This window comes from Ipomoea nil, unplaced genomic scaffold, assembly GCF_001879475.1.
Source record: "Ipomoea nil cultivar Tokyo-kokei standard unplaced genomic scaffold, Asagao_1.1 scaffold2792, whole genome shotgun sequence".
Taxonomy (NCBI): domain Eukaryota; kingdom Viridiplantae; phylum Streptophyta; class Magnoliopsida; order Solanales; family Convolvulaceae; genus Ipomoea; species Ipomoea nil.
Genome location: NW_017619220.1, coordinates 1,781,188 through 1,808,712, shown reverse-complemented (window position 1 = coordinate 1,808,712; position 27,525 = coordinate 1,781,188). Strand labels below are relative to the sequence as shown.

The 27,525-nt window shown below is 37.8% G+C and overlaps 4 protein-coding genes across 4 annotated transcripts; all 4 read right to left on the bottom strand.

The window, feature by feature from the left end:
• Positions 1–13,218: 13,218 nt before the first annotated feature.
• On the bottom strand, positions 13,219–14,538 carry LOC109157786 (uncharacterized mitochondrial protein AtMg00810-like). Its single transcript, XM_019305625.1, has 2 exons — positions 13,621–14,538; positions 13,219–13,506 (listed from the first exon to the last, which is right to left on the bottom strand). The coding sequence occupies exons 1-2, from the start codon at positions 14,536–14,538 to the stop codon at positions 13,219–13,221; spliced, it is 1,206 nt and encodes a 401-aa protein (XP_019161170.1).
• Positions 14,539–17,102: 2,564 nt separating this feature from the next.
• LOC109157785 lies at positions 17,103–17,699 on the bottom strand. Its single transcript, XM_019305624.1, has one exon. The coding sequence runs from the start codon at positions 17,697–17,699 to the stop codon at positions 17,103–17,105; it is 597 nt and encodes a 198-aa protein (XP_019161169.1).
• Positions 17,700–19,881: 2,182 nt separating this feature from the next.
• LOC109157783 (uncharacterized mitochondrial protein AtMg00810-like) lies at positions 19,882–21,354 on the bottom strand. The gene is made up of 2 exons (XM_019305623.1): positions 21,133–21,354; positions 19,882–20,946 (listed from the first exon to the last, which is right to left on the bottom strand). Exons 1-2 carry the CDS (start codon positions 21,352–21,354, stop codon positions 19,882–19,884), a joined length of 1,287 nt encoding a protein of 428 aa, XP_019161168.1.
• A 5,035-nt stretch (positions 21,355–26,389) lies between these two features.
• LOC109157782 (RNA-directed DNA polymerase homolog) lies at positions 26,390–27,055 on the bottom strand. Its single transcript, XM_019305622.1, has 2 exons — positions 26,639–27,055; positions 26,390–26,494 (listed from the first exon to the last, which is right to left on the bottom strand). Exons 1-2 carry the CDS (start codon positions 27,053–27,055, stop codon positions 26,390–26,392), a joined length of 522 nt encoding a protein of 173 aa, XP_019161167.1.
• Positions 27,056–27,525: the final 470 nt, after the last annotated feature.

The following is a 27,525-nucleotide window of genomic DNA, read 5'->3' as shown; positions in this document are numbered from 1 at the left end:
ACGCACCTTAAGAATTGATTATATTCATATTTTGTTATGAATATTTTTATAATGTTTTGATGTGTTTTATAATTTTCTTATATCCAACATTATTTATGGATATACTTTTTAAGTGTTTCATTTTTTTTTTCTAATTATCAATTTTGCTAATATTTTGCCCCCGCTGCAAAAAATTCCTGGGTCCGCCACTGATCATGCATATGTATTTTTCATTCATTTTATCATAGGTTCATAATTAACTAATCTTTACTAAATGAAATCAACTTTATGTATATATATATATATATATATATATATATATATTACAGAAGTGCCTAGCGTAATATTTAAATAAATTTATAGGTACATAAAGTCATTATTTTAATTTAGTGTAATTTATATATATTAATATTAACATATAGAAATAACATTGAATGAATTATGATGAATGGAAATACATATGCATGATGTACATTTAGGTTAGGATTTTTGGACATTACAACTTATGTTTATAAACATATAGAATACATATTAGAATAAATTTTCTACTGACTATTATACATGAATCACATTTGGTCATTGACTATAATTTTTTTTTTTTAATTAGGTGCATGACTATATAATGTGTATCACGTGTGTGTGTGTGTGTATATATATATATATATATATATATATATATATATATATTATATATATATATATATATATATATATATATATATATATATATATATATATATTACATACGATATTATATTTAATAACATTCATCTCGTACTATGTTCATAATATTTAGAAAAAATTTCACTTTTGGTCCCTTGACTATTATACATGAATGACACTTGGTCCTTGACTATTAAAATTTTCTAATTAATTAGGTACATGACTATGTAATTTGTATTACATTTTGTCTTGTCGTCTAATTTCTCAGCTAACTATTGTCGGAAGTGCTGCATGCAGTTGCTTCTTTTGGAAGGAGCATTGCATGCATTTACTTATTCCAGAAGGAGCACTTCCAACAATAGTTGGTTGAAAAATTGGATGGCAGGACCAAATGTACGTGATACACATTATATAGTCATGCACCTAATTAAAAAAAAAAAATTATAGTCAATAACCAAATGTGATTCATGTATAATAGTCAGTGGACTAGAAGTGAAATTTATTCTAATATGTATTCTATATGTTTATAAACATAAGTTGTAATGTCTAAAAATCCTAACCTAAATGTACATCATGCATATGTATTTTCATTCATTTTATCATAGGTTCATAATGTTATTCTATATGTTAATAAAAACAAAGCTTAATATATATAAATTACACTAAATTAAAATAATGACTTTATGTACCTATAAATTTATTTAAAAATAAAAAATAAAAATATATCAATATGGATGTCATTCAAAAGATCTTAATTAGAGCTTCTTAATGATATATTTTTTTATACATCAGTTTTATTTTTACAAAAAATGAAAAATAAACTCCAACTGAAATTAACATAAAATTACCATATGAAAAGAAAATATAATTAATTTTAATTTTAAATAACATTTTTGTTCAAATGATTGATATTATAAAAATACCCATGAGTTTGGACCAAAAAACTTAACTAGGCACTTCTGTAATATATATATATATATATATATATATATATATAATATATATATATATATATACATAAATTTGATTTCATTTAGTAAAGATTAGTTAATTAGTTATTTACTATAATATAGAAACAATGTTATTTTCTCAAAACGATCATTTATATATTTTTCTCAAAAATAAAATTTATGTTGAAATTAAAACATTTCCTAAATGAAAAAATAGAGATAAATAATTTCTAGTATATGTCACAAGTTTGATTCTTGTGAATACACTTTCGGTCAAGCTTGTTACATCTGATCTTTATTGTACGATTTATCTCTCATGTGTAATTTGCGTACTATTATACAGGAATTTAGTTTAACTAGTGCACAGTCTTGGAAAGTAGCTATGGAATAGTTATGCTGTGCACGAATGCACCATGCGCATGGTGCATACGATGCAAAACGACGTGTTTTGACTAAAAACGCGCGTCCCACTTAAAAAAAAAATTCAGGTTCGATTCTCGGGCAATAACATTATTGTGGATATATAGTTATGAATTTCTGAATATATAGTTATGAATTTCTGAATATATAGTTATGAATTTCTGGATAACATTCATTGTGGATATTTACTTCATTCATTGTAGATATTTACTTCATTCATTCACTGTGGATATAGTTATGAATTTATGGATATATAGTTATGAATTTCTGGATATATAGTTATGAATTTATGGATATATAGTTTATGAATTTATGGATATTTAGTTCATTCATTGTGGATATTTAGTTCAACCATTGTGGATATTTAGTTCATTCATTGTGGATTTTACTTCATTCATTCACTGTGGATATATAGTTATGAATTTGTAGATATATAGTTATGAATTTATGGATATATAAAAAATGCTATTGCCGGGAATCGAACCTGATTTCTTTTTTAAGTGGAACGCGGCGTTTTTTAAACCAAAACGACGTCGTTCTGCATCGTATGCACCATGCGCATGGTGCATTCGGTTGCACAACATAATTTACGGTAGCTATGACTCCTATAAGTTTTAGACATCATTTAAAAAAAAAAACACGCATAACGTCTCTCATTAAATCATTGACCAATGATTGAATTAATGAATCACAGAGGGGTGATGATGTTAAGATTGAAGAATCTAGAACCATAGATTTTGGGCAACCATCGCACATAACAAACTAACAAAGCCTTACCTTTAGCTTAAAAAAAGAAGAAGAATTATTTCCTTACTTCTTTCACTAAGGAGCAATTACCAAGACTATGTGGTCTAATGGTATTCGGGTTGGACCTTCATTTGGAAGGTTATGAGTCCACGCTTCAGTGGAGCGTTATTGGTTCTTTGTGTTTCAGTAGGTTGAAAAGTATATAAACAGATACTACAATGTAATAGGGCCAGTAACATTAAAAAAAAAAAAACTAAGGAGCAATTGATTCTATTCTATTCTAGGCAAAATCACAAACATTTGGAGTACATTCCGCAGTGCTAGATACTATAGTCGATACGCAGAATATAATTTCGAGTCCATCGTGTACTTTCTAGCGTAACTCTCAAGAGTTTGAACTGAAGCTTATGAGAAATGCTACCCCTACATTAGGTCTTCCCCTCTCGTTCTTGAGGAGAAAGTCTGTGAACTACAAAACTGGCTGTGGGAACTAGAGAATATAATATTAGAATATAATTAATTTAGTTAGATATAAAATATAGGTATTAACTTTGAATGCAAAAATATTTATGTAACGAATGATAGTCTTCCGAATATAGTGATTTTGCTATGTTTAGACACTGCTAAAAATTATGAAATTTCCGATCACCTGAAAATGATCTTAAATCAAGTCAAAAGTCTTGTTCCGACCACTTTTGGTGTCCGGAAAAACCTTTATAGCTATTTCCGATCACTTTTTACTTTAAATTTGATTTAAGATCACTTTCAGGTGGTCGAAAATTCTATAATTTTCAATAGTGAGATCTAAATTAAACTTTCAAATTGATCACATGTATTCCTCAACTTTAAGATTATTATCATTCATAGTCCAAGTCAAACTTTGAAGGGGTCATCTTGTACTCTAAATAACTAGTTATCTCCCGTATCGAGGGGTCCTAGTACTCTAACTCACTAAGAACAATTACAATAGTTATTTTTACTCAATTTTTTAGGACTATTTGGTTAAAGTGAAAGAGATAGAATGAGGTGATGGTTGCAGTATATTTTCAAACAAATAATATCCGGAAGTATCGAGTAATTGATCCACAGGGAAGTGAGGTATTAAACACTAGCTACTTATGAAGCTAATCCTAATGGTTATCTTGAATGGTTGCAATAAATAAATAAAGCAAAGCAATAAAATCAGAATTTTATAAACAATAGAGAGAGAATGAGATTCCTGTGATTCAAGTGTTTAATCCTCTAGTGTCTAACTTAAGTGCAATATTAAATTTGGGTTTTAAACTAGTGTGAGAATGCTAAGATGGTATAGAGTTACTGTCGTAATCTCTAACCCTATTGAATATTCACTCCCGTGTGATATAAACAGCCAATAATATAAGAACAAGCATTCATAATCAATTCTTAACTACTACAATCTCTCGATGCCCAATAATCAAGAATTAAACTCCCTAACATATATGTCATTTCCAAAGGTGCAACAATTAAAGTGCAATTGTGTGTACTCTCAATTATGCCTAACTCCCATTATGACATAAACAAAGCTGTGAAACAAGTTATCCGTGCCCTGAACTACTAGCAACAACAATGATAAACACAAATGCACCACAAGTTTAAAACCCAAATAATAATATATTAAAGAATCTGAGAGCACAGACACATAGCAGGTTCATATACACTTTTTTACCCAAGAATCCCTAATGGAATTTAGCCACACACCGCTAAATTATACATAGCTAAAGATAATAAAGAAATTACAAGTTATCAAAAGAAAGTACAAGAATGAACCAGACAATTTTCCCTAGTCTCCCTAGCTTTCTTCTTGCTTCCCAAGACAACTTGTTGCTCTTGATTTCTCATCTTTCTTGTCTCCAAAGATCTCTCAATCCCTTTTAGGGTTGAGGAAGGGGAGATTTTATAGCTGGAACTAATATCGGTAGAAATAGGAAAAATTCGTGCAAAATCGGCCGAACCGCGCATGAGCCAACCGCCGGCTCAACGCGTCGAGCTCAGGTCTTGAAATCCCGGGAGCTCACTGGAATATTTCGACGGAGGGCTTGGCGTGTCGAAAATAGACGTTGTTTCTGGAACTTCTCTCTGGGACCTCTTGACGTGTCGAGTTACGGCTCGACGCGTCGAGACCTTCGTTTGACGCGGTCTCGGTCTTCTGGAAAAACTGGACGTGTCGAACTCGCTGTGTACGCGTCCCCCGGTCCACTTTGACTCCAACTTTGTCCTCGAACTTCCCTTGCTTTTTGAACTTGACCTACGATGCTTCCAGAACACTAACAAACACCATAAAACATTCAAAACAAGTGTAAACCAAATCTAAATGATAAAACAAGGGATAATGCAATTAAATTACCAAAATCATGAAGTTAAGCATAAAAAATATAATCAAACTAATACTATAAACATGCACAATTAAACTCACATCAGGTGAGAAAATATTTAAAAGCTTCCTGCAAGAACTTATTTTTGGTCTCAGAAGTAGGCCCCACCAAATATGAAAAAGACACGTCATATCTTGCGTGAGGCGCAAAAACAACGCCCAGCCTGGCATGTGCACTACATGCGTCTGTTGGGCGTGTTACCATAGCTTTTTTTAGAACTCATTTTTCTTGTTTTTTTTCCCTCCCTATATAGTTAGGATCATATGAGAACATGTGCTTAGGTAAGAACGTGAGAACACATCATGTGCATCCATCTAATATTTTTTAATGGTCTAGATTAGATTAAGTGTGTGCGAACACGCATTAAATGTGTGAAAACACACTAAATCGCATTTGCACACATTTAATGCGCATTCGCACACACTTAATCTAATCTAGACCATTAAAAAATATTAGATGGATGCACATGATGTGTTCTCACGTTCTCACCTAAGCACATGTTCTCACTGGAACCCTACCATATATATATATATATATATATATATATATATATAGGGAAGGGTTCAGGTGTGGTTGATGCTTCCCGTGCGGTTGGACGCACCTTAAGAATTAACATGGCGCACCTTAAGTACACAAATCACCACGCACTTTAAGTCTAAAAACAAAGCACCTTAAGAACACAAATCACTCACCTTAAGTACAAAAATCGCGCACATTAAGCACAGAACAAAGCACATTGAGCACAAAACTCACACACTTAAGATTTTAAAATGTCTCACACTAAGCACAAACTCACGCACATTAAGTACAAAACCCACGCACATTAAGCACAAACCCCACGCACATTAAGCATTAATCTGACGCACTTTAAATATTAACTCACAGACTAAGTTTCAACAACTACTAACTTTAATCATTAACCCCACGCACCTTAAGCACAAACCCCACGCACATTAAGCACAAACTTCACTCACCTTAAGAACAAATCTCACGCACCTTAAACACAAAAGCCAACACTTTAAATTTTAACAACTATTCACATTAAGCACAAACCCACGCACATTAAGCACAAAAGTCTACACTTTAAGTTTTAACAACTATTCACATTAAGCACAAACCCACGCACATTAAGCACAAAACTCACGCACATTACGCACAAGACTCACGCACCTTATATACAAAACTCACGCACATTAATCACAAAACCACTCACCTTAATTTTGACCTAGATGCAAAAATTATAAAATTGCCACCGCATTTTTTTTTTTAATTTTGGTAATCTTGGACGTTGATTAAAGTGAGATGAATGGCTCAGATTAAACAGCATCTGAAGCGCTCACCCGCACGAGAGCCGATTTATATATATATATATATATATATATATATATATATATATATATATATATATATATATATATATATATATATATATATATATATATATATATATATAGTGGTGCATTTTGTGACATTTAATTCTGGTACATTTTCAAACACTGTGGGGTGTATTCATGCATATCTAATGGTGTAAACCACATCGACAGTATAGTAAGGCCTGTTCTCACAAGAACCTTAATCTATATATATATATATATATATATATATATATATATATATATATATATATATATAGTTATCTACACAAGTGTGTTCATTGCACGCTCTTCAATATCCACGTTGATTCCATAACGTATGGGCATGCGAGGCTCTTTGCCAAGCTAATCTAGCCTCCAGTTCTTTTAGACTTTAGGATCATTTTAGACTTAATTTTCTTAGATTTCGTTTCATCCTGAACTTATTTTCTTGGTCAAGTCCACTATCTCTATCGTATTTTATGTATAATATAATATTTCATTTGAAGAGACTTTTGTAACATCACTACACAAAAGCTTGGAAGTACAGAGTCATACATTGTTAAATTACAAGAGGAAGAAGAAAAAAGCATCAAAAGCCACACAAGCACATGATTAGTGTTTAAGGTCTCAACTTTCAGCTCTTAAAGATAAATTGTAAAGAACCGTTTAGTGGAGAAGTTATTAGTCATTGAATAAAGTGACTGGGTACCCCTCCACGCCTGCTAATTTCATGACCTCCTGTTAAAAAAAAGGACTAAATTATTATATTTTGAGTATTTGGCAATAGAAATGAAAAATAGATTTATTTGAGTGCCGAGAGAAATTCGCAAAAATTTAATGTTTGATTACCTGTATGAATGCTGTGATTTTCCCAGGGTTACCCTAATATTCATGCAAGAGGCATAAGATAAAAGTAAGTTGACTAAGAGCATCTCCAACGGTATGTCAATTTCCATCCCCAAAACACCATTCCCTCAAATTTCTAATGCCAAAACGCCAAAGGGAATGGCGTTAATGAACAGTGTAGCGCTATATTTGGCGCTGCACTGTTCATCCGCGTAATCCCAAATTGTCCCTTTTGCCCTTATTTTATTTTATAATTCCAAGTATATCCTTAATTGTTTTATATGTAATTTTTTATTTTGTTAAATACTTATATTTAAACTTTGTATTATTAAATAAAAATTATACCATTTTAAAGATCTCATTGAGACGATCGAAACAAGACTAATATTGAATATATATTAATTAAAATTCCAAATACATTAAACATAACTTGAACATAATAAAAGTTAAAATACATACGACATACATCAAACATGACTAGAACATAATAAAAATTAAAATACATACGACATAATAATAATATTAGAAAATACAACACAATTTTGAACAAATATAATAAAATTAATAATTTCCTAGTCCACTCTCACTTCCTCCCAAATTATCAAAGAATTGATCAAATTCACGATTTGATTCAACTCTTCCTCCATGCTCTTGATTTCTCTCTGCAACAATTTGTAGTTGTTGGCATCTAATCGACTCACGCACAACTGGATCTTCTATCAAATTTAAATTCATCCTTAAGATTTTGTTATCTTCTTTTCGTTTTGCTAATGCCATTTTTTCTTTTCCCAATGTTATTTTGTTCGCTACATTTTGAGCTGTAAGCAAATCAAGCTCATATTGTTTTTGGAGTAGCTCATGATTGTTTTCGAACATTCCTTTGAATTGTGCAGTTTGTTGTTCTATTGCGGCAATAAATTGATTGCGCTCATCCGAGAGTTTATGCTTCATTTTTTCCTTCTTCCTCCCCGTAGGACGTTCACCTACATTGTTCATTTCATTACAATGTTCATCAGTTTCAAAATCATCATTCAAATCAACAGCAAATGAGGAAGAGCCTATTGACTTCTCGGTTCCGAAAGATTGTGATTGTGATCCTTCGGAAGTTCTTTTTCGACCTCCAACATTTAGCAAGCTCCCTGTTCTGCAAAATTTCTGCATGCCTTTGACAATCGGCCATACATGATCAAACTTAAATCCGCCTTTGAATTTGGGATCTTGCTTTACTAACTCTTTTGCTCTATCAAGATGTTATAAATAAAATATAATTCTAATTAAACAACACAATTAAAACAAAAAACAAGAGAAAACTAAATAACACAAATTTACAAGATACTCACAATATCTTGTTCAGATGCACCACTTGGGTTCATGTTCTCTATTTGTTGAATGCACCCTCTTAGTTTGCTAACCGCTGTTGATATATTTGCCCAACGACTATGCAGCGATCTTGAAGTTCGATCGGTACAAATGTGTGCCGGTAGCATTTGTTTATATTCTTGTGCAATGTGTTCCCATAAATCTGGTGCAGAGCGATCATTGTCCTTTTCAGGATCTTGGGCAATATCCATAAATATAGTACAAATGAGTTTATCTTCTTCATTAGAGTATGAGGAAGTTCGGATTGAACGTGAGGGATTTGACATATTTCAATGACTGTTAAACTAGAAAGAGATATTGATATTCAAAAGATAGGTGGTATTACTTCTAAAATCGAATTGTAGTATTTATAGAGATACAAGCATACCAATGAACGGATGTGATCTTCGCGATCAATCTAACGGTTCTAAACAATTCAGATAAAAGCTGATTCTTCAAAGATGCATGTGATGATATCTTTTATTGGAGTATGTGTGAAAAAGGACAAGCATACCAATGAACGGATGTGATCTTCACGATCTAATCTAACGGTTCTAAACAATTCAGATAAAAGCTGATTCAAAGATGCATGTGATATCTTTTGTTGGAGTATGTGTGGAAAAAGGACAAGCATACCAATGAACGGATGTGATCTTCACGATCTAATCTAACGGTTCTAAACAATTCAGATAAAAGCTGATTCAAAGATTCATGTGATATCTTTTATTGGAGTATGTGTGGAAAAGGACAAGCATACCAATGAACGGATGTGATCTTCACGATCTAATCTAACGGTTCTAAAGAATTCAGATAAAAGCTGATTCTTCAAAGATGCATGTGATATCTTTTATTGGAGTATGTGTGGAAAAAGGACAAGCATACCAATGAACGGATGTGATCTTCACGATCTAATCTAACGGTTCTAAACAATTCAGATAAAAGCTGATTCAAAGATGCATGTGATATCTTTTATTGGAGTATGTGTGGAAAAGGACAAGCATACCAATGAACGGATGTGATTTTCACGATCTAATCTAACGATTCTAAATAATTCTGATCATGCCTATAAAAACGTTCTTCATCACCAACAAATTGAGCATTCAACCCATTATCATCTATCTCTAAACATACGAATTCAAATATGAATTCCAGCACCGGAAAACGTCCTATGCCATTTTCTTCATCATCATCCTCATCATCACCAGAGTCTAAGCACAATCTCGCAAGTGCAATACGAGCACAAACACAGTTATTAACCCATGCATATACTAGCCACACCCTTGCCATAGCTTCCTACATGAAAAATATGGATAATCAACCCCTAGGCATGGAGGTTCGACTTTTGGACATAGAGTGATTCATCGTGATCGTGAAGAAGCAGATCGAAGATTATGGAATGATTATTTTTTCAGAGTATCCAAAATATTCTGAAGCAATGTTTCGTAGACGATTTCGAATGAGTCGAAATTTGTTCCTACGAATTGCCAATGCTGTTAAAGGCCATGACAACTATTTTGTGCAACGAAAGGACAGAATCGGTAGATTGGGCTTATCTACTTTACAAAAAGTTACAGCGGCGTTTCGAGTTTTGGCGTATGGAATACCAGCAGATGCAACAGATGAATATATCCAGATTGGAGAATCAACTATAATTGAAAGTTTGAAGAGATTCTGTCGAGCAATTGTAGAGGTCTTTGGGGAGCGATATCTAAGAGCACCTGATGCTAATGATGTTGCATGGTTGCTTTAAATTAGCAAAAAACGTGGTTTTCTAGGGATGCTTGGGAGTTTAGATTGCATGCACTGGACATGGAAAAATTGTCCAATTGCTTGGGCTGGACAATATGCTGGGAGAAGTAGAGAACCAACTATTATTCTTGAAGCTGTAGCCGATTATGATTTGTGGATTTGGCATGCACATTTTGGTATGCCGGGGTCGAATAACGACATTAATGTGTTGGAGGGATCTTATTTGTTTTCCAATCTTGCAAACGGTATAGCACCTCCTTGTCATTATGTTATTCAAGGACAACAGTACCACACTGATATTATTTAGCAGATGGTATATATCCAAAATGGTCCACATTGGTACAAACAATTCATGAACCTCGAGAGCCCAAAAAGAAGTTATTTGCGATGATGCAGGAAGCGTGTAGAAAAGACGTAGAACGCGCATTTGGAGTTCTCCAATCACGATTTGCAATAGTCAATGGACCGGCACGTTTTTGGGATAAATGTGTATTGCATGATATAATGTGGAATAAATTAAATTTTCAAAAATATTGTTAAATTCGATTTTTTAAAATAATTAATGTTATAAAAAAAATTAATATTAATAAAAATTATTATTTGCATTACAAATTATATTTTATATTAAACTAATTAAGTTCGAACTAAATTATATTAAACTAACTAAATTCGAACTAATAATTGAAAAATAAAATTATTTTAGTGTAAAAGTTTGGTCTTTTGGTGTTTTGGTTTATATGGGTTGGAGATGAATAAAATTTGGTGTGAGAATATGCTGAGAATATTCCTTCTGATGTGACATTTGCTGAAAAAATTTGGTGTTTTGGAGATGGAGTGGTTGGAAATGCTCTAAGGCTATCCTTATCCCTGCAAACATCTCCCATTCTCAAAAATGGGTCCCACTTCAACATCATCTCATTTGCAAATCATCTCCTATTCACACTACATCCCTGCAAATCTCTCTCACTCTCAAAAATGGATCCCACTTTTATTTTATATTATATATATATAAATAAAATAATAAAAAAAATAAAAACTAAAGAAAAGTATAGATTTGCAGGCAGCCATGCTGCCTTGCAATACAGTACAAAGAAGGCTGCCATTCGGCAGCCTTCTTTGTACTTTGCAAACTTGCAACAGATGCAAGTTTGCATTACACATCATATAACAAAAAAAATAAAAATAAAATATAATTCCATGTGGCATGCCAAATAAGATTGCAAATGGGTACACTTGCAGGGGTAAGTTCAGCCTAAGGAACTAGAAATTATTTTCCTTTTTTTTTTTTTCGCGTGTGAATGTAAGAAATTACTTTATATTCTTTTAGGTACCTCTAATTTTTTCTCCTCCCATGTCACTTCATTCCAAGTTTTTTCTTCAAGTGATCCCATTGATTTTGGAAACTGAATTGTCTCCACATGCTGCATAATTCTCAAACTATCTATATGCGAAGAAATAATTACAGTTATATCAAGAGCTGTGAAGGTTAAAATATCTAGAACAAACCTCACTACATCATAACATTGATATTATTCGTAAACTTTCTAATTACAGTAAGCACTTATGTCATCATAGACCAACATAATTCTAATTTATTGAAGTAATTAACAATTTCACGTTAGTGGTATGTCAAAATGATCAAAAATAACTTTTTTGCACTTTTCATTAACATATTTTAAACATTGTTCTCTCACCTTGTAGCAGATAACAAAAAAATTTGTCAAACAACCCTCCAAAATTCTATCTCCATCATTTGACAGCAAGAGAAGCAAATTAAAAACAAGTACTTGGCATGTCCTTCAATATCTTAAATTTACACGAGATCGAATAATAACAATAAATGTACTCTTCTAGTCCCTCACAAGTCCTCACTATACAAGAAAAATTTTATTACAATTTTTTACAGTAATGACAAACAATAATTAACAATTAACAATAGATAACAAGAAAATATAAGTTCATATGCAATTACCTTACCCAATCTGAATATTTTGCGTTTGCTAGTGCTCTATACTACCACAACCCGCAACTGCCAAGTGTGCCCCATTTTCTGAAATTCCAAATTCTTTAGGAACATATCTACCAACATGCACATACACATTAAAACTTCTGCAAATATTTTCTTCATTTAATCCCTCGGCTTCCCTAAAAACATCCAAATTACCACCCACAAGAGACGTAATAGCTTATTCCTCATCATTTTTCTCCTCTTTTAGCACAACAGGCATAACCTTTCTCATTGAATCATTAACCAATGACTGAATTTGTGAATCACAGAAGGTTGATGATGTTAACATTGAAGAATCTGGAACCATAGATTCTGAGACTTCAAAAATAAACTTTGGGTTGGAGTGGAGCAGAATCCTCACAGAATTGGAGAGTCTGCGCAAGTGCCTGTTCCAGAACAAGATCTGTGATCCATTGTTATGAGTTCGAGTGGTTGTGTATGCACCTAAAACCAAAAACCAAATAACCATTCCAAATTTGATATATCTAAAGTGTTTATAAAAGTCAAATACATTTTTTACAAATAAAAACAACACCAAATACCTACGGGTCATTATAGTTTTCGCGATACAGACTAAGCTTGAAGAAAGTTCATGAGAGTTTATTCATTTGGGCGGAGAAGATGAAGATGGACGTTACAATCAAGGAAGGGGAATCTGCCACTTATTAAATAGTGTGGTGGCAGTTGTAACAACTAATGCAAGAAAATGAAAGTACAAATATACCCTTGTCACATTTTCTTTCCTTCCTCTAATACCCACCGTAAGGTGGAGTGTGTAAATTTTGAACACCCAGCTTAGAGACAAAAGATCCAAACAGTGAGATTGGAAGAGCCTTGGTAAAACCATCTGCGACTTGGTTGAGAGTAGAAACAGGGAGCAGCTTGACAAGGCCTTGAGCAATTCTTTCACGAACTACGTGGCAATCGATTTCAATATGCTTAGTTCTTTCGTGGAAGACATTATTTTCAGCAATCGCAACAGCGGACTTGTTGTCGTAGTAGACAATAGTAGGCTCACTAGCAGCAACCTGCAAAGCCTGAAGTAATGAAGTGAGCCATTGTAGCTCGCAAACAGTGGTAGCAAGTGCCCGGTATTCTGCCTCAGACGAAGATTTTGAAACTGTAGCTTGTTTCTATGATTTCCAAGATACAAGGGATTGGCCAAGAAATATGCAATATCTTGTGACTGATCTGCGGGTGTCATGGCATGAAGGCCAGTCTGAATCGGAGAAAGACTTGAGCAGAAGGGTGGTGGCAGTTGGATATAGAATGCCTTGTCCAGGCGACCCTTTGATATAACGAAGTATGCGATGTGCAGCAGCCATGTGGATGTCGGTTGGAGAGCTAACGAATTGACTGAGCCGATGAACAGCATATGTGATATCCGGCTTTGTGGCCGTAAGATACAACAATCTCCCAATCAAATGACGATAACTGCCGGGATCATTTAGCGGTGTGCCATCGTGTTGTGATAAGTGAGAACCCGGGACCATTGGCGTGCTCATTGGTTTGCAATTGATGAATCCGGCATCATTCAAGATGTCAAGGGCATACTTCCTTTGACACAAATTCAAACCAGCAGTGGTGACTTTGGCCTCAATACCCAAAAAATATCCTAGAACACCCAAGTCTTTAATTTTGAAAGCCTCATCCAGTGACTCTTTGATTTGTTGAATATTAGTTAATTCACTGCTTGCCACTAGGATGTCATCAATGTATATCAAAAGAGCAATATAGTCACGGCCTATACCCTTAGTAAACAGAGACGGATCAACAGCTGCTTGCTTGAAACCATCACGCAAAAGGGTGGCTGTGAGTTTGGCATTCCACTGCCGGCTCGCCTGCTTTAAGTCATACAACGATCTCAGCAGTTTACAAACTTGGTTCGGCTTCTCTCCTTGGAAGCCCGGGGGGAGAACCATATAAACCTCTTCGTCTAAATCCCCATGGAGAAAGGCGTTGTCGATGTCTAATTTGTGAACATGCCATGCCTTGGATGCAGCCACAGCTAAGAAAGTTCGAATAGTTGTCATCCTAGCTACCGGAGAAAAAGTTTCGATGTACTCCATGCCTAGTTGTTGCGTGTAACCCTTAGCCACCAGCCTGACCTTATATCATTCGATAGAACCATCCACTTTGAGCTTGAGTTTGTAGACCCACTTACAACCTATGGGGATCTTTCTCACTGGTAAGTCTGTTAGCTGCCATGTCTTATTATTTTGCAGAGCAGTAATTTCTGTCTTCATTGCATTCCTCCAGCATTCCTCTTTGATGGCTTGATTATATGTGCGAGGCTTCGTTATAGACATGACAGATAATGTGAGAGCCATATGCAAGGGGTCTAGGCGATCATTCGATACATATTTTGATATAGTATGAGGCGAAGAACCTTATTTCTGAACCCTGTCACAAAAATATTCTAGTAATTTTCTAGGCATGTGTCTTTCTCCGTGTGACCTTCTTAAGGGAATTGGGGAATTAACAATGGCTTCCTCCTCGTGGATGGTTGTATTGTGAGTGTCACTATCCATTGGCAAGGATTCAACTATTGTAGGATGAAGCTCATTCGATGACTGATCAACAGAGGGGTCCGCTGGAGTGGACTCATGATTAGCCCGTGAAGATTGTGGCTGCTCATAATTCAACATAGTTGATGTGGGGATAATTGGCAGAGAAGGATTGAAAGATTGAGGGAATGTCTTGACTGGCTGCCCAGAGAAAGGAAATTCCTGCTCATAGAAAATCACATCTCGCGAGACAAAAACAGTGTTATCAAGCAATTCATATAATATGTATCCCTTCGTATTAGCTGGTATGCCAATGAATACGCATTTTCTTCCTCTAGGATCCATCTTGTTCCTTGAGTGAGGTAAAGTTGAAGTAAAACACAAGCAACCAAAAACTCTTAGCATAGTGAAAGTAGGATCTTTACCATACAGTTTGCGGTAAGGACTAACCCCTTCAATCACTGGAGATGGGATGTAGTTGATGATGTATACGGCGTGCATGACACATTGGCCCCAAAACTCTAGAGGCAGCTGGGCTTAGAAGCGTAAGGTTCTGGCCACGTTGAGGATATGTTGATGCTTCCTTTCTACCACAGCGTTTTGCTGCGGAGTGTTGACACACGAAGTCTGATGAATTATTCCCTTCTCACCATAGAAATCTGTAAAGTTGAACTCGGGCCCATTGTCACTTCTAATTGTCTTAATTAGAATTCCAAATTGTGTATAAGCATAGCTATGAAACTGTTTTATGAGGTTCCCAACTTCTGACTTTCTTTTCATTAAATGTAGCCACGTAAACCGGGAGTAATCATCTACCAATGTTAATAAATAGCGTTCTCCCTTTATTGAATAAAACGGGAAGGGACCCCAAATATCCGGATGTATCAACTCGAAGCAAGTATTTGAAGAAGAAATACTTATTGGAAAAGGAGAACGTTTTTGTTTGGCAAAGTGACACACATCACAAGCTTTATTCACTATGGGTAAATTTTGAGTTTCTTTAAGCAAATGCAACTTATTTACAGGAAAGTGTCCTAAACGCCTATGCCAAATCTCAGTTTTATTACATTGCATGGCTAAACTTTTGTGAACAGCAGATTCCTTTGGTGGCTTCAACAGATAGAGCCCTCTCTCTTGTTCAGCTAAACCAATCGTCATCCCATGTGGCTTCTAAATTATACATTGTTAAGAGGAGAATGTTAGGCTATAAGACTTGTCTTGGAGCAACTTGCTTACTGAGACGATATTAAAGTGAAATGTTGGAATATGCATAACATCTTTAAGCAATAAATCATGTCCAAGCCTTACAGTGCCTCTGTTTCTAACTGTAACTAGACTCCCATTCGGCAGGCTAACTTCATCCCCTTCAACATTATAATACTCATCAAACAGTTCAATAGAACAAGCTATGTGGTTCGTGGCCCCGGAATCTAAAATCCAAGTTGATGCACAAATTGAAAGGAAATTAATTTGAGAAACAGAATACTTGCCTTCCTCAGCATTCTTAGTGAATTTTGGAATCAAAGATATTGCAGCTGTGGCACTGGAACTAGTAGGCTGCTGCCCCATCTGATTTTGCAAAGCCATCATCAGTTTCTGAAATTGATCATTGGAAATTCCCAGGTCTGTTGAGTTGCTCACCACTGGTGCAACACTCTGCTGTTTCATTTTAGATTTGTATCTCGGAATCCAACCGGGGGGATAACCGTGCTTTTTGTAGCACTTGTCAACGGTGTGCCCCGTCATTCCGCAGAAAACTGACTTAGGTTTATTGCCTGCATTGCTTCCATATTTCTTAGCATTATAGGAGTTCATAGCAGCCACCATCTCCTCTGTAGAACTATGAGCATTTTGGACACTGTTTGCCTGACTGATCTCCATATTATTGCTACTCAGAATTGGTGCACTAATTTGCCTCTCAACCTTTTCGGCCATCACATACACCTTATATACTTCCGGCAGTGGATCCATATCAAGGACACTGGATTTCAGACCATTATAATCGTCATTTAACCCTTGGAGAAACCGTATGACTTGATCGATCTCCCTTTCCTTTCTAATTATATCAATGAGGTCACAGGAACCTTTCAGATCACATTTACAACTAGGAAAAGGTCTTAAAGCATTCATTTGTTCCCACATAGTTCTACATTTTGTATAGTAATCACTAACAGAGAGATTACCTTGCTTCTCCTCGTAGATTCGCTCTGTAAGGCGGAGATTTTCTGAGCATCACACTGTGCGAAACGCTTTCTCAGATCCTCCCAGACGTTTACTGCACTGTCTATATGCATGATGGACTGAGCGATGGAGGCATGAACTGATCTAAAAATCCACGAGCACACCATCAAATTGCAGCACCTCCAAGCTCCATAGCGGCTGTTGTCTCTGTTTGGTGCCGGAAGGCTTCCGTCAACGAGGCACCATTTTTTTTTGACTTTCAAAGCAATTTTCATCGAGATTGACCCGAAAGCGTAGTTGGAGCTCCCTGCTAGAGGTGGACTAACCAGAATCGCAGAAGGATTTTCGCTTGCACTGAGGAAATATGGATTCGCCATATCTTCCACTGCGTAGCTCCTATGCAGATGAAGACTCCTCTGTGGAGTTGCTGTTGAGGACGTGCGTGTTGGTGATCCAACTGCTGGTGTAGTTGCATGTCCTCCTTGGCTGGCTTCGCCGGTAACGGCGGCGGCGTATGAGCTCGACCGTCGCTCTGATACCATTTCGCGATACAGACTAAGCTTGAAGAAAGTTCATGAGAGTTTATTCATTTGGGCGGAGAAGATGAAGATGGACGTTACAATCAAGGAAGGGGAAATTGCCACTTATTAAATAGTGTGGTGGCAGTTGTAACAACTAATGCAAGAAAATGAAAGTACAAATATACCCTTGTCACATTTTCTTTCCTTCCTCTAATAATAGTTGACAGTGAATAATATTTTACGATGACCGAAAAAATTTACCATGAATGGTAATACTCTCAATAAAAATAAGTAATTGAGACAAAAAGAACACAAATCATAACACCGTTCACACCTGGGTGAGCTTCAAGTAAGGTTGCAGCATATGGAGTTTCAGCGGTAGTTGACATGACACCATTTATGAAAACAAATTTGTTGCAGTTCAACATCATTGTCTCATATGCTAAACACATTTTAATCAACCAATGCACATAGTAAAGCCTTAGTTTTTAGCCAAAAAAAAAAAAACCAACTACTTCCCTAATTCTATAAGGAACAAGCGATTCCATTCTATGCTAGGACAACCACAATTTTTAAGACTTATAACACTATAATCACATTTTCACACACACATAGGGAGAGAATAACTCAATTCAGTTATTCATTAATACTAATGGAGAATGAATAGAGGTCAGAGGATACTTACCTTGTAAGCTGATCTCAGCAAGTATAGACTATGGACTTCTCAAGTCTCAAAAGAGGTAGAGTCTCAAAGTTAATGGGAACTCTGCATGTGATACGGAGAGTTAAAATTAGATGTACACCAAACTTGAGTTTTGTTGCATTGCTTTTGACACTTTAAAAGAGTATACAAAAACCAGAAAAAAAAAGATAGTACAACTACCACACATGAACAAAAGACAAAAGATAGTAAGCCAATATATCCATAGGCCTAAAAGGGCCTAAAAGCAGTATAGCACATGAACAAAAAAGACAGTAAGATAATTGATGCAGTAATAGATATTGCCACTCATTTTACAGAATTAGTGAACTTGTATATTAAGAATTAAGAATTTGTATAAATTCATAAATTCAATAATCAAGAATTCAAGAATAACAATATATTCTTAAATATTAGGCAAATTAATATGAAAAGGGGGAATTTTTGCAGCGCACCACAGTTTGAGGGGTAGAAATTGGGGAAGAAATTAGGGTTAGGGAAGAAGAAAAGAGAAAGAGGAAAGGGAAATGATCTTGTTATTCATCATAAACGTAATTCCTCTACATTCTACCAATGTAAGCAGCAAAATAGCAAAACAATACACAGCCATTCATCCCTAGATTCTCGGATCGTAACAGAAGAATGTGCTGGAAGGAAGATGAAACGGCGTCGTATGATGGCCAGGCCAAGTGCTTCTAACGGCTACTCCAAAACGTTGTCGTCTGGCCTCTTTTATTTAAACGGCTCAACCGCTTTATTCCTGCGACGTCGTTTCGGTCCTCTGACTTCTGATTCTTTTCAATGGCTATCTTCCTTTCTATTTGCCACCCATCCTCCCTCTTGCCAATTCAATAGAATCTCTATCTAGGGTCGTTGCATTTCCCTCCCCATCAGCTGATCCTTATCCCCAAGGATCAAATGAGGGAAACTAGTTCTCGATGTGATGAAAACTCTCCCAAGTCGCTTCTTCCCTAGGTAAATTGGCCCACTGGACTAGTATTTCAACTATAGCTTGGTTCCCCTTCTTCACCAATCGTTTACCCAAGGCAGCTACAGGTTCTGCAAGGATTTGCCCCTCATAACCCAACAAAGGAGGGTCAAACTGAGCCACTTTCCCATCCCCAATTTTCTTCTTGAGTTGAGACACATGGAATACAGGATGCAGCTGAGATCCTAAGGGAAGTTGTGGTTTGTATGCCACAGCTCCAATTTTTTTTTAGGATTTTATAAGGTCCATAATACTTGGATGATAGTTTTAAGTTTCCTCTCACATCCAAGGTGACTTGTCTGTATGGTTGCACCTTGAGGTAAACCATATCCCCAACTTCCAAAGATTAGAAAAGGAATTTCGTTAATGACCGTAACAACAGGATTACAGAGAGTATATCTAACTCTAACTGATCCTATTCAATAGCTAAACTAAGTCAAGCTATCTAAGCCACATAATATAAAATATATACAGGAAATAATAACAATAATAATAACTTATACTAACACACCCCCTCAAGCACAAGGTTGGAGGGCAACAACGTTGAGCTTGTCACGCATGGCAGCAAACCGCGAAGCAGGCATCGGTTTTATCAAGATATCTGTCGTAGAAACATAATTGACGAGGAAGTCACCCGAAGCTACCTTGTCACGGACGAAATGATAATCTATCTCCGCATGTTTTGTACGCGTATGAAACACCGGATTGGCACATAGATACGTAGCCCCTAGATTGTCACGCCAGAGCGTTGCAGGCTTCCCGGAATGTAACCCTTGCTCGCGCAGTAACGAAACGACCCAAGTGACCTCAGCGGAGACAACAGCTAAGGCCTTGTACTCAGCCTCAGTGGAGGACCTAGCTACAGTGCGCTGTTTCTTCGAGAGCCAGGAGATTAAATTATCACCAAGGTAGACAGCAAACCCGCTTTTGCTTTTCCTGTCCATAGGACAACCAACCCAATCAGAGTCGGAATAAGCGTGAATGTCGGACGATGCAGACGGAGAGATCCGAAGCCCATAACTCAGAGTGCCCTTAACATACCGTAGGACTCGCTTCACCATACCCCAATGCTCCTTAGTGGGTGCGTGCATAAACTGACACAGACGGTTCATAACAAAACTCAAATCCGGCCGCGTAATGGTTAAGTACTGTAGCGCCCCAACTACACGCCGGTACTGAGTAGGATTGTCATAGAGCTGAATGGAAAGCATAGAGGTCTTTGTGACGGCTGCTGGCGTAGTAAGAGGCTTGCAGTCAACCATACCTGAACGCCCTAACAGATCAATCATATAGCGTCGCTGTGATAGAAACATACCGCTAGTAGAAGAAACAGTCTCAATACCCAAGAAGAAACCCGGTGAGCCTAGATCCCGAATCTTGAAGGTAAAGGCTAGCCGCTGTAGGATAGTATCAACCAGTGTGCTGTCGTTTCCCATCATAATTATATCGTCAACATACGCGAGTAGATAGACACGCGCAACACCTGAAGCATAGTAGAATAAAGATACATCTGTCTTTGACGACTTGAACCCTGCCGACAGTAGAAAATCGTGAAGCCGCTTAAACCAAGCACGAGGGGCCTATTTAAGACCATACAATGACCGCTGTAAATGACAAACATGCCCAGGTGTAGATGGGTCCTCATACCCCGGTGGTTGCTTCATGTAAACTTTTTCGGCTAAGTGACCGTTTAAAAAAGCGTTGTGAACATCCAGTTGCCGTAGAGTCCACTTATTGGTTACGGCTAGAGAAAACAAGAGACGCACCGTGGTTGGTTTAACAACTGGACTGAACGTATCGAAGAAGTCTTCACCGGCCACCTGATTGAACCCTTTGTCTACCAACCGAGCCTTGTACAGTTCGACTGACCCATCTGCAGTGCGCTTTGTCCGGAATACCCACTTGCACCCTATTATGTTCATGTGTGGCTCTGGAGGGACCAGACGCCATGTTTGATTATGTAATAAGGCGTTGAACTCTTGGTCCATGGCCTCTCGCCAATGTGGATGCCCTACAGCTTGTGAGTAAAAAGTGGGATCAGTGACCGCTGTTAAGGCTTGGAATGGTTCCGATGTGCCTTTGGTCATGTGACGAAGGCGCATAACATGATCACGACCTTGCGGTTGTGCACGCCATTTGCGAGACCGTACCGGAGCGGTCTATGTGATTGCCAACTGAGGAGGAGCCCTTGCTAGTGGTAATGGTTCACTTTCAGACTGCATAGTATTAGACGGAGAAGTGTCACTACTTGATGTTGGTAGACACAAGGGTGCTACTGCCCAAGCTATCTCTGGAGGTGTAGACACCTGTGTGTAGTTTCCTGTTGCAAAAGGAAAGTTAGTCTCGTCAAAACGCACATGGCGGCAGATATAGGTTTTCCCAGTTGCCAAGTCAAAACATCTGTATCCCCTAAAGGAGGGTGGGTAACCTAGGAAGACGCAAGGAATAGAGCGGTACTCGATTTTGTGTCGATTATATGGACGGAGATGTGGGTAGTAACGACACCCAAAGACACGTAGGAAATTATAGGGTGGTGGTGTTTTGAATAAGCGAGTGTATGGACTTTCAAAATTAATTGTTGATGATGGTAAGCAGTTGATTAAGCATGTTGCTGTTTCAAAGGCGTAGTCCCAATATTGTTGCGGGACTTTGCCTTCAGCAAGGAGGGTAAGACCTGTTTCAACTACATGCCTGTTACGGCGTTCGACTTTGCCATTTTGTTCATGTGTATAAGCACATGATTGGCGATGGTTTATACCTAGAGTTGGGAAAATTGTATGGAGTTTGCGGTATTCACCCCCTAGATCGGACTGAATAGACTTGATAGAGCACGAAAACTGCCGCTCTACCAGGACACGAAAAGACTCAAAAACTTTATATATGTCTGATTTCACCCTTAATGGGTAAAACCAGCAGAATCTGGAGTAATCGTCTACAAATAAACAAAAATAACGATTACCACTACTAGATAGTTCAGGGGAAGGACCCCAAATATCGGTAAAAATTAAATCAAGTATATTGTCACTTGAATAAGGAACACTATCTAGTTTAAAACGGGACGATTTTCCTAGGTGACACGATGCACATTGCTCGGGAGTGATGGTTTTATTTATTGTGACGGGACAACTTTGCAAGACTTTATTTAAAACTTGACTGTGCGGGTGACCAAGCCGGTTATGCCAGACGGTGGGAGTGGCACGGGAACAGACGAACGCATATTGTGACCGTAACCTTGGAACCTTGTACAACCCGCCAGAAGTGAAACCTTTAAGTAGAACCGCCTTGGTTGTGGAATCCTTCACAAAAAAAGAATCGTTATGAAATTCAAAAAACACTTTTTTGTCATTAGTAAATTTATGAACTGACAACAAAGGAACAGACAAACGCGGGACATGTAACACATCATTTAAGTGGAGAATTTTAGATTTGGACGGGATAGACGTGTGACCGACTCTTGAGATAGCCAAACCTGCCCCATTGCCGACCCGAAGCACATCCGGCCCACCATATTCCTCGGAGTTACCCATCATTGACGCATCGGGAGTTGCGTGCGCGGTGGCCCCGGTGTCGGGATACCATCCATCCGAAGCATGCGTTACGGAGGTCGATGGTGCCTCTCCGGACACGGCCACGTGAGCTTGAGCGGGTGGTTGTGTGGAATATCTTTTAAAACAATATACGGCCGTATGACTGTGGGAGCGGCAAATTTGACACCGCTGATTCCCACGGCCTCCACGACCGCCACCACGATTTGAGTTCCGGCCACCATTGTCGCTGGAGCTCCGTCCACTGCCCCTGTTCTGATTCCGTCCACCGCCCGAACTGCTCGAACCACGCCCCTGACCGGCGTACAAAGCAGTGTGAGCCACGCCACTGTCCAGAGAAGGGTAGTCATCTACCAATATGAATTCATGTGCCTGTAAATAATCAGACAAGTGGGATAGGGAGACCGGATTCCTGGTGGCCGTAAGCGCGGTGGCGAGAGGTTTGAGCTCCGGACGAAGCCCACGGATGATGTACAGATTCTGTTCCATCAACGTCAATGGTCTGCCGGCATGAAGCAACGCCTCCACGAGAACGCCGGCACGCCCGAGGTAATCTGCTGTGGTCGCGTTCCCCTGCCGGAGCATCTGAAACTGCGACAGTAAATTGAGGCATCTCGCCTGGCTTGAAGATCCCAGCGCGCCGGTGATGGAGGACCATATCTCAGCCGCTGTATTCCGCCTAAGCGCAAGGTGCAATGTCTCATCCGCCATAGACGAGACCAAGAGAGAGATGATGGTCTGGTCTTGTTTCACCCAGGCCTTGAAGGCCGGATTAGGAGTCTCGGACGGAACAACACGACTGGACGCAGCGTCGTCGGATGCCGGTGTGCCAGCGATCAGCTCCGGTGGGCAGGGAAGGGTGCCGTCGACGAAGCCCAGAAGCTCCTGGCCTCAGAGGAAAGAAACAATCTGCATACGCCAAAATAGATAGTTCTTTAGCGTAAGCTTCATCGTAACATAATGATGAGCCCCGGCGAGGGAACCGTCGGTTGCCGGAGCTCCACCGTCGGAGGCTGTGCGATCGGAGGCGGACGACATGGCTGTTTGGAGTGCGGGAAGGGAGGGGGAGATTTGTGGTGGAGGTTTTGAGAGATCGAAAAATCCTAGTCTGATACCAGATTAGAAAAGGAATTTCGTTAATGATCGTAACAACAGGATTACAGAGAGTATATCTAACTCTAACTGATCCTATTCAATAGCTAAACAAAGTCAAGCTATCTAAGCCACATAATATAAAATATATACATGAAATAATAACAATAATAATAACTTATACTAACACCAACACCCTCTTAGTCCTTCCTTTATCAGCCTGAACCTTCATTCTATTATGAGCAAGCCTAAGGTTTTCTTTGAGGCCAGCCAAAACAGCTTCTCTAGTTTTTAACCAGGACTGATCCCCATCACCTGAGCTCAAGTTGACTGCCATAATAGGGGGTATGTAGCCATACAGTGCCTGGAATGTGGTACATCTCAATGAAGAGTGGTAGTTGGTATTATACCACCATTCAGCTAGGTGCAGCCATTTGGTCCAGCTCTTTGGTCTTTGAAACACCATACATCTCAGATACCCTTCTAAACACTGATTCACTTTTTCTGTTTGTCCATCAGTTTGAGGGTGGTAGGTTGTAGAGAGATTCAATTGGACTTGCATATTCCTAAGCAATGCCTGCCAAAATTTACTGGTGAAGATTTTGTCTCTGTCAGAGACAATGCTTCTAGGTAAGCCATGTAGTTTGTAGATATTTTCCATAAACAGTGTTGCAACACCCTCAGCAGTAAAAGGATGTGTTAAGGCCAGGAAGTGAGCATACTTAGGCTCTGTTTGGCAAATCTAGCTGAAAAGCTATAAGCTAGGAGCTGAAAGCTGAAAAGAAGTTGAAAGCTGAAAAGCTATAAGCTCGGAGCTGAAAAGTGAGGAGCTGTTAAGCTAGCTGTTATGATTGAAAGTGTTTGGTAAAATTAGCTTTTTGATAAGCTGATAAATGTAAAAAAGACTAAAAAAGACATTTTAATAAAATTTAAATTAGTTTGTTTATATATTAAAATTTAACATTTTGTATTTAAAGAAAATTAACATTTTGAAATAAAACTATTAGCATAATCATGATCTAGCATCTCATAATGAAGTATCAATATTGTTGCAAATCTCATAATAATAATAATAATAATAATAATAATAATAATAATAATAATAATAATAATAATAATAATAATAATAATAATAATAATAATATTTGCAGTGAAAGTTGCGGATAGAGGAGAAGAGAAAAAGGTTTTAATTGGGAAGGGTAAATTATGTCATTTCTTTAAAATAATAAGGATAAAGATGGAAAAAAAAAGTTAGGAAGCTAGGAGCTTATTTTGGAAACATTACCAAACAGAGCTTATAGCTTATTAGTAGCTTAAAATAAGCTATAAGCTCCTAAATAAGCTCTGCCAAACAGAGCCTTAGTCAACCTATCCACCACCACTAGTATCACATCTTTTTGGTGGGACTTGGGCAATCCTTCCACAAAATCCATAGAAATGCTTCGCCAAGCATTATCTGGAACATTTAAAGGCTGTAGAAGGCCAGGGTAGGCCACATTCTCCTATTTACACCTCTGGCAAATGTCACAGCTCCTCACAAAGTGTTTGACCTCCTTCTTCATTCCCTTCCAGTAAAAAAAGAGACTTCAGCCTCTGGTAAGTAGCAGTCTGTCCAAAGTGACCCCCAATGGATGATTCATGTAACTTAGCTATTAAATCTCTTCTTAACTCACCAGCAGTCCCAATGTAGAGCTTGGTTTTGTATTTGATAAGCCCCCCCTACTATAGAAAGCTTAGGATCAGAGTTGGGACTAACTAAGGCAGCACTGAGTTTGTCAGTACCCCAATTGTAATCCTTGTAACTCTTGATAATTTCTTCCATCCATTGAGGCTGAACTGTAGAAATGGAATAAGCAGTGGCTTCATTGGTGCTTTCTATTCTGGAAAGGGCATCGGCAGTAACATTATCAGTCCCTTTCTTATACTGTATAGAGTAGTCTAGCCCAAGTAATTTAGATAACCCTTTTTGTTGTAGTGCAGTGGTTATCTTCTGCTCAAGTAAGAATTGGAGGCTATGATGATCAGTCTTAATTGTGAAGTGTCTTCCCAAAAGGTAGGGCCTCCACCTATCCACAACATTGATTATGGAAATATATTCCTTTTCATAAATAGATAGGCCCAAATGCTTATCCCAAAATGCCTTGCTGTAAAGGGCCACTGGTTTGCCCTCTTGTACTAAAACAACCCCCATTCCCTTGTAGCTAGCATCAGCTTCTATAATAAAATCCTTCTGGAAATTAGGCAAGGCAAGGACAGGAGAGTGACACAAGGCATGTTTCAACTGTCTGAAAGTTTCCTCAGCATCTGGAGTCCACCAAAATGCATCTTTTTTCAACATGTTAGTCAAAGGCCTACTTATAACTCTATAATCTTTGATAAACCTCCTTTAATAGTCAGCTAAGCCAAGGAACCCCCTCAAGCCCTTAATGGTATGTGGTTTAGGCCAAGCAGCCACAACCTCAAGCTTGGCAGGGTCAGTTTGCAGACCATCCTGGGAGATAATATTCCCCAAGTACTCAACTTGAGTTTAGGCAAATGAACATTAACTCATTTTGGCCAATAGCTGATTCTGTCTCATGATGGAGAATACTTCCCTTAAGTGCTACCAGTGGTCTTCCAAACAGGCACTGTATACCAAAATATCATCAAAGAACACCAGCACTAATTTTCTAAGTAATGCCCTGAAAACTTGATTCATAAGTGCTTGAAAGGTTGCAGGGGCATTGATGAGGCCAAAGGGAATGACTCTAAACTCATACAGCCCTTGGTGAGTCCTAAAAGCAGTTTTAAACTCCTCACCCTCCTTCATCCTTACTAGATGATATCCTGACCTTAAATCCAATTTAGAAAAGTACAAAACCCCAGCCAGTTCTGAAAACAGTTCTTCCACCAAGGGTATGGGAAATTTGTTTTTGATAGTGATGTTGTTGAGTGCTCTATAATCAATACAGAACCTCCAACTGTTATCCTTCTTAGGAACTAGAAGAACAAGGGAGGCAATGCATGAGGAACTGGGGGTAATGATCTCAGCAGTTAACATCTTTTCAACCATTCTTTCAATCACATTTTTCTGGTCAAATGAGTATCTGTATGGTCCCAGATTGATAGGCTAGGCTCCAGGGATTAAGGGGATAGTGTGGTCCAGGTTTCTTTTGGGTATATGGGTTGAGGGTTCTTGAAACAGGTCATGGAATTCTTTTAAGAGTTTAGTAAGCTCAGTTGCTAGGCTGTGAGCAGTGGTCTGAGACAAGTAAGAAGTCTAAGGTAGAAATTCCTATTGCCAGGTTGAACATTGAACCAAAAAACCCTGCACTCCATTCTTATGCCATTTCTTAATTTCCTTCTCAGTGGCAGCTTTAAGCAACATTTTTTTGGTCAACCCTTTAAGGAATACCTTCTTACATTCCTTGTGGAAGGAAATTCCAGGGGGCCTGGTATGCAACTGGATTGGGGCATATTGGTCCACCAAATCCATGCTCAGTACCATGTCACACCCCCCAACCCTTAAGAGCCTAAAATCCT

Bases quoted from the DNA above. Each gene is read 5' to 3' on its own strand.
- LOC109157786 (XM_019305625.1), bottom strand. From the start codon at position 14,538: ATGGAGTACATCGAAACTTTTTCTCCGGTAGCTAGGATGACAACTATT. The intron at 13,507-13,620 runs GTATCTTGGAAA...TCATTACTTCAG, and splicing joins TATTTCTTGGCCAATCCCTT to GCTTTGCAGGTTGCTGCTAG.
- LOC109157783 (XM_019305623.1), bottom strand. From the start codon at position 21,354: ATGGACCAAGAGTTCAACGCCTTATTACATAATCAAACATGGCGTCTG. The intron at 20,947-21,132 runs GTGCGTCTCTTG...GGTCTTAAATAG, and splicing joins CAGTTGTTAAACCAACCACG to GCCCCTCGTGCTTGGTTTAA.
- LOC109157782 (XM_019305622.1), bottom strand. From the start codon at position 27,055: ATGGTTGAAAAGATGTTAACTGCTGAGATCATTACCCCCAGTTCCTCA. The intron at 26,495-26,638 runs GTATACAGTGCC...ATTATCTCCCAG, and splicing joins TGTTCTTTGATGATATTTTG to GATGGTCTGCAAACTGACCC.
- LOC109157785 (XM_019305624.1), bottom strand. From the start codon at position 17,699: ATGGTATCAGAGCGACGGTCGAGCTCATACGCCGCCGCCGTTACCGGC.